This window comes from Charadrius vociferus, unplaced genomic scaffold (genome assembly GCF_000708025.1).
Source record: "Charadrius vociferus isolate BGI_N301 unplaced genomic scaffold, ASM70802v2 scaffold259, whole genome shotgun sequence".
NCBI classification, from domain to species: Eukaryota; Metazoa; Chordata; class Aves; order Charadriiformes; family Charadriidae; genus Charadrius; species Charadrius vociferus.
Genome location: NW_009661368.1, coordinates 2802553 through 2810300, shown reverse-complemented (window position 1 = coordinate 2810300; position 7748 = coordinate 2802553). Strand labels below are relative to the sequence as shown.

The window sequence follows — 7748 nt, the reverse complement described above, 5'->3', positions numbered from 1 at the left end:
GGGGGGGGGCGACCCATGGGCGCTTTTGGTCTGAGGGAAAAAAGTCTCTAAGGGCGGTTTGTTGCTACCCGGGACGGTGTGAGGAAGTCCCTTGCTTTGTCTTGGCTGGTTAAACCCCTTCCAGCGGCCTTCTGGAAGGAGCTGTAGGAGCTTAAACAGAGCGGTTTTTCGGTGCGGCCTTCCAGGTAGCTCGCTAAAGGGGGAGAGTTGTCGTTTCAGTGCCCTCAGAGGTGTTTCGGCCTGTAAGGGTGAAGGGGAGGTGATGCTTCTCCGTTCTTCAGAGTCCTCCCTAAGTCTGCACATAGGTTAAAGCAGAGAGGTGGTTAAAGTGTCGTCGCTGCTGCAGTTCTGGGGCACAGGCTCACAGTGCAGGCAGTTTAATTGCTGACTTTATCTTGAAGACCTCAAGTAATTCGCCAGGATCTCACGGCGGAGGTCACAGAGTGCAAAAGCAGAGCTTTTCCAGTCCCAAAGGGCTCAGAGCATCTCCGAGACCAGAAAAAGATTAACAACAAACACTGCGAGGGTCTCAGGTTTACAGCCTTGTTTCTGCATTAAAACTGCAACAGGAAAAGTAGGAGTTAAAAACACCATTGAAGTATAACATCACTGTGAGAGAATTGTAGATGTTTGGGAGGGGGATTTTCCTGGCAGGTGCCCTGGGGAGCTCTATTTCAACCAGTGTGGCATTGGCTGATGGGAAAGATCTGTCCACGTTGGGTAATTTTCGGGATCAGTGCATAACCGTGGTGATTTCCAGACCTTTTGTGGCGTTTCAGTCATTCAATGTCAGTGCTACTGAACACGCTTTAATATCTGCAAGTCGACTGCTCCCCTGCACAATGCCACGGCTTTTCACAACGGCGGTCGCTGCAGCCTTCTGAAACGGCTCCTTGCCACGCCAGACAAGGCTGCTCGCTGCTGGAGGAGAGTAAATATTGCATAACTACATTAATGTACTGAAACAATGCATCTGAATGCTAAGCTCTGGCAATAAAATACTTCTCTTTTCCTAATGACTAAGCCTTTCCTCTTCGGGCCTGTTGTTGTTTTGACAGTGATGTAAGTACACAGGGCTGAGTACAACAGGAGAACTGTGTCAGATAAATAGGAGGTTTTCCCTCCGGAAGAGCTTGCAGCTTCGGAGCACAAGCTGGAACTGCACAGGGCAACACTGAATGGTACAATGCTGAAACGACATGGTGGGTGGCTCTTGTTAACTGCAATGCACCACAAAACAGATGGGTTTCAAGGAGTGTCTTGGAGGAAGAGAGTCTTAAAATAGAGTCTGTTCTGGGCATAACCAACAGCACTGCCAGTTCTAGGGTTTTACAGTTCCTTTAGTTCTTCCTTTATAAATTTAGTCTCTTGGAATGCTTTGTAGAAAAATAGTTTCTCGGAACACAATTTCACGTATTTATTATGTTCACTTATTTATTATATTTATTCTGTTCCAAAGCAATTTGCTAATGTGTTTTCTATGCCTATTCATACACCAGCACCACCTGAGTAGACAGATGATAACATGGCAATGCTGTAATCATAGCACACTACAATTTCCCAATTTTTTTTCTGAATTGTAAAAAAATCCCAGAAGTTAATTCTGGTATTACTCTGTAAAGGAGATATCAGTCAAGTTCCACTGGCATGGACCACCACTGGGCTCTGCACACATACACTGGACGCTTCCCTGTGTTTGTCTGGCAGACCCATTACAGCCGTTGCATGGTCGAGAACACAGAGCTGCTCTCCAGTGGCATATGTGTTATGCTGCTGCTGGATGTCTAGAAATCCTGGGCAAGTGCAGAAAAAAGCAGGTCGGTTAATGAGGCATAAAAGCATTAGAGTTGGCAGTTTTATATGTATGGTCTGGCTATCTAGTGTCTTCAAAATTGCAGTGGGAGATTGTGCTTAGAAGCAGGAAGGAACAATACCATAAACATCAAATGATAAATGGTCATTGAAAAACAATCAAACAATCTGGCTTAAGATACCTTAATGTGAAGACAGTTTACAAGTGCAGGGAAAAAGATAGCTCCATCCTGCTCACTGTAACTAAGGCAAAAGTGAGAAGTACTTTGTTACGTTCAAAGACAGCTCAAGAAAATGATTCTGCACAGACAAACATTTGTGTTATCCTGGATGTGCAGGTCCTTCTGTAATGCATACATCAATGGTTACTCCTCACACATTACTATATTTACCTCTCTCCAGTAGTAGGACTTTGGGCCATCTTCCATCTCATCTTGTTATTTGCTGCCTGAAAAGTTCAGGCATTGCCAGGACACCTAGAATCTTACCTATAAGCCTGGAAGTACAAGTAATCCTGATGCTGCAGCTGAAAGGCAATTTGACAAGAAGTTAAATGGGAAGACTGATGATCCTGCAAATTCCCTTGCAATTCATAGAATCATAGAATTGTTTAGGTTGGAAAAGACCCTTAAGATCTTTGGGTCCAACAGTTAACCTAATACTACTAACTCCACCACTAAACCATGTCCCTAAGCCCCACGTCTACACATCTAATACTTCCAGGGATGGTGACTCAACCACTTCCCCAGGCAGCCTGTTCCAATGCTTGACAACCCTTTTGGTGAAGAAATTTTTCCTAATAACCGATCTTAACCCTGCCTGGCACAACTTAAGGCCGTCTCCTCTTGTCCAATCGCTTGTGACTTAGGAAAAGAGACTGACATCCACCCGAATGAAGAGTTGGCCGCAGGAAAAGCCAACCCAGAACCTCAAAGGAGAAGCTGGCCCCTGGCAAAAGCGCCCCTCTGGGAAAAACACCCCCAGGTCCTTTTCTGCCAGACAGGTTTCCAGCCACTCTTCCCCAGGCCTGTAGCGCTGCATGGGGTTGGTGTGTGGAAGTGCAGGACCCAGGGATGAGCCTTGTTGATCCTCACACCATTGGCCTCGGCCCATCGATCCAGCCTGCCCAGGCCCCTCTGTAGAGCTTTCCTACCCCCAAGTAGATCAACGCTCCTGTGGGAAATTGGCTAGCTGAGAAGGGTAACATAGATATGATCCAGCTGGCCGAGCAGGAGCTTGGGAAACATCGGACCCAGTTCCTGTGATTGCTAATTGGCAAGGGCACCCTGACCCTGACTGCAGGTGCTAGACGGTAATGAGAAGGCTGTGATTACTCAGTGATGGGAAAAGAGGGAGTAGTTGCATGGGAGAAGAAGAGGTAGCTAGCCACAGATAAGGAGCAAAGGGCTGGAGTGATGAACCAATCAGAATGCTGTGTTGTTGGAACACATATAACTAATTATAGCAGAGTATATATGAAACATGTAGTAGCCAATTATAGTAGAGTAAACATGGAATATGTTTTAGCCGATTATAAAAGACAGCTGTGCTATTCAATAAACGAAGCTTGCTGATTGCTCATATGGAGTGTCCATGTCTTCCCCCGTCGCAACACGCTCCCACCTAACTTTTTGTCGTCTGCAAACTTACTGAGGGGGCACTCCATGCCCTCGTCCAGATTGTTGATAAAGATATTAAATAGAACGGGCCCCAGTACTGAGCCCTGGGGAACACCACTTGTGACCGGCCGCCGACTGGATTTAACTCCATTCTCCACAACTCTTCGGGCCCGGCCTTCCAGCCAGTTTTTCATCCAGCGAAGTGAACGCCCATCCAAGCCGTGAGCAGCCAGTTTCTCCAGGAGAATGCTGTAGAAATGGTGTCAAAGGCTTTACTAAAGTCTAGGCAGACAGCATCCATAGCTTCAGTCAAGCAGGACCTGCCTTGCATAAACCCATGCTGACTGGGCCTGATCTCCCGGTTGTCCTGTACGTGCCACGTGACAGCACCGAGGATGATCTGCTCCATAACCTTCCCCGACACTAAGGACAGACTGACCAGCCTGTAGTCCCCTGGATCCTCCTTCTGGCCTTTCTTGTGGGTGGGTGTCACATTTGCTAAACCTAATATGTGTGGCCATTGGGAGAACAAGACTTTAGGCCTAACAAAGAACTGCCTTGAACTTGTATTTACTGGTTGTTAACATGATAGATCCCATGGGAGGACGTGACATTGTATCCATCAGAGTGGGCGCAATAGCACTTGAATGTGAAGGAGAGGTTCACTTTTTGGTTACTGAATTTCTCTCTTACATTCATATAGTACGTTTATTTTTTATGTAAATAGAGGTGACTGCTATTGTTAGTGAGCAGGACTGACTAGTAATTTTCATTTTTCTAAAATTAACTCAAATTGTCCTATTGCTCTTTGATAATTACAGTATCAGTCTTTAAAACATGTCAATTTTTCAAGCAGTACCTTAATAATTTATCTTCTTTTCTCTGTCATTCATTTTCTCACAAGCACTCATATATCAAAAAGTTTTGATATCTATACTAAATATAGGATAAGCTGAAAAAATGGATGCTACAGAATGCTAAAATATTTACAGATCTCAAAAGTGTGTTCAGCAGTCTTGAAACAAGAGCACAGTGTGCCAAGATGTGAACCCCAAATCAAGATGGCTTATTTCAAAATAGACTTAGACTGACGATGCACTTGATCTACTGCATTTGTGTCCTGTTCGAACCACTGCTTCATCTCTCAGCCTGTTGCTATGTAGATTTACTATTGTTTTCCTTTTGTACTTTTCCAACAGCTAGACAGTGCTGCTCTGGTTTTGTGTTATTCATGTTATTATTGCATTGTTAATAGTTTATTGTCAGTAAGAGTAAAGCTGGGAAGTAAGATGAAAGACTGCCAAATAGGCAGCTAAGTAAAATGTCACCAAAAGGTGCATTTGGATTCCAGTGAGGCAAAGACTTTTCCATAATGACCGTTCTTGTATAATTTGTCAGAAATGTTTGTCGTGCTTTTGTCAGAACATTTATAATGAAGTAGCATAGGGCATACCTTTTGTCAAGATATCTATTATAAACCCCTTCCATAACACTTTCTCTTCCATAATTTGACTTTTTGAAGTCAAAATCTCTCTTGGTTTTACAGCGCTGCAGGAACATTGATAGAACTGAAGTGTGCTCTAACATGCAATTTCCGTAACTAGAAATCCATGTTGCAGAATTGTTCAATCTGTGGTTTGCCAAGAGTGCAAGCTAAGTACTGCCCTTGGTGATTGTGGGGCCCTGCAACGAGCTAGTGCAGGAGTTAAGTTCATTTGTGAGGATAAATGTGATTAGTAATTCAGTAACAGCTTACTTTTAATGATGTCTTAGTCAAACTACAATAATGTTCTGATGATGAAGAAATCTTAGAAGTCCTCTAAGTTCTATAAATTGCATGAGAACAGATTCATTACACGTTTTTCAAATAATTTCATCTACAAATAATTCGGAGATCGTGAATGTGATGGTTCCCAAATATAATGCCTTCTAATGGGCAAGTAGGAATTGGTTCCTGTATGAGACTGGGAGGCAATTGCTTATGCGTGATGGAAGCTGTATCATTTAGTATTATTACAAATGTAGTAATGCCACGTACATAAATATAATGAGAGAAGTTGGGTACTGATCATGCACCTCATTCAGAAAAGAAGCTAAGGTAAATTTTTTTTATATTATAGTAAATGAAGGGCATGGCATGTGAACTAGTTTTAAGTGGCCTAGTTCTTTTTTACATTGGCTTTTTCACATCATGTTCCAAGGGTGCTTAAATTATGAAGATGAGAATGTGGGAGCTGATAAGATGAACACGAATTAAAATGATATCAGGAAAGGAACATCAGGAAATATTATTTCCTTGACATTAAAATTTGTATCTGTGCAAAGTACAGCACAATGCCTGTTCATTATTTGACAAATCCATATGCAGCTTATAAACATATTTAGTAGGAAATTTCTATGTGACAAATGCTTGAGCGCATACAGTTAGCTTTCAGGGACATCTTCCTCCTCAAACACAGACAATGGGAACTATGGCGTCAACCTAAATCCCTCTAAAAGCAAATCCAGCAATTTATGTGATGGCTTTTGTGGGAGCCTCTGCACAAAGATTAATTCCACCTGCTAAGCAGATCTTACTCTTTGCCCATTGACACCCTAGTCTTGTTAAAGCAAAAAGGGTTGTAAAGTGAAAACAGAAGAAAATAGAAGTGAAAACATCCAAATGGCTTGTATTTATGTGACCCACTGATGATTTCATGTGCCCGTCCTTGCCATGCACATGGCAGACTTGCTGTTGAGCAGTGAGGGTCTCTCTCTTTCTCACAGACGAAGCATAGTTCTTTCGGGATCTTTGTGCTTTAGTTGATATAACAAGTCAGCAGCATTAATTCTACTCTCTACAAGAGTCTCTCCGGTAATCTTCTGATGAGATGTTTTTCCATTTGGATGGTGTGATGTATAGCCATTTGGCTGTGTGAGTGAAAATCACATCCAACATCTCCTGCTAGGTGTGGGATGGACACCCCAGCAAAGCAAGAACGGTATTTATTCACAGAACAGATAAACTACAGAGAGTGGCAGCAGAAGCAGCTTCCTTGGCACCCTCTAATGTGTTTCACCCTAACGTGGAGGGTAACTCAGTCTCCGTGTCCAAACAGCTCTTGGCCTTTTTGCCCTATCTCTGCATCCTGGTGTGGCCACTGAAGACACACACAGCCTTCTTCATAGAAGTCACTGGCTGTTCTCATGTTTCCGTAACTATTGACCCAGGTTACATTTAAAGCCGCGATGATTGCTGTACCCACTGCTACTTCCTTGAGACATGTTATGACATACCCATTCACAGTTTGGAAGACAGGCTCTAACATTTAACTCAACTCACCTTTTTTGGTATCCAGCAAAGTTTCCATTCCTCATGTCCGTGAAGAAGTTACCATCTTCTACCCTTAGATTGATATTTATTTTGCAGTGAAGTGCAAACAATTCATTCAGGTACCTGGGGTTTGGCATTTGGATAAGATTTCAGCTGGCTATTTAATTTATCGTTCAGTGCAACCCACTCTGAGGAGAGGTGTCTGTTTTAGACCCATACCTCGGGAAAATAGCTAGCAAACTTTTAAAACAGATGAAGTCAGCTAGTCCAGGGAAAGTGCAGTGTTTTGTGCTGATGAATATAACACAGAAAGGGATGCCAAATGATGCTGTTTAGTGATTTTTTTTTTAATGTCTGCTGCTATTAAAATGGGTAAAGCAGTGTTTTATGAATTGAAAAATTGTGGAGCCAAATTTGGAAGCTGAGTGTTTAAACAGCTTTGCCGCCTCAAGCTGTTTTACACCTCTTCTGATTCCTGTGGATGTTCAAATCTGCACAGGCTCCTTTAGATTTATTTTTTTTTATTTGTCGCACTACTGTGCTGGTCATAATTTAGCTTCATGAGAACTTAAGAAAAATTACGCAAGAGATGTGTTTTGTGTTTGCTTTTCTAAATGTTCTGCAATTTGAAATTGTTTTCACAAATAAAAAAGCCAGTTGTCCTCTTCCCCTTCAGGCTTAAAAGCTATGTAAATAGTTGGTAACATTCTGTTGTAGCAGCCCATGACTCAGATTCTCAAGTGAAGATTTGCCTGCCCTTTGCTCCTTACCAATATTGCTATAAAACAAATTGTCAGCCTATTTAGACGAAACAAGTAACAGCCAAGGCCAGATTCCCTCTTTTCTACCTCTCACTGCATAATGCCATAATGAGATTCTGGCCAAACAACTCGGTGCAGTACAATATTCAATCTGCAGTGTACTCAGAAAAGGCTGATGTGAATTACTAAACACAGTCATTAGCCCCTATTTGTATGAGGTTACTGGAAATTGTTCCCACATCT

At 42.6% G+C, this 7748-nt stretch overlaps 1 protein-coding gene across 1 annotated transcript in view; it reads right to left on the bottom strand.

Annotated features, from left to right (window-relative positions):
• The window catches only part of FAM210B (family with sequence similarity 210, member B), a 10366-nt gene extending 3578 nt beyond the window's left edge, over positions 1-6788 (bottom strand). The window contains exons 1-3 of the mRNA XM_009893500.1: positions 6754-6788; positions 2301-2338; positions 1678-1793 (exon numbers count right to left, since the gene is read on the bottom strand). Of these exons, the coding sequence (XP_009891802.1) occupies positions 1678-1793; positions 2301-2338; positions 6754-6788 (189 nt within the window). The remainder of the gene's footprint in view (positions 1-1677; positions 1794-2300; positions 2339-6753) is intronic.
• Positions 6789-7748: the final 960 nt, after the last annotated feature.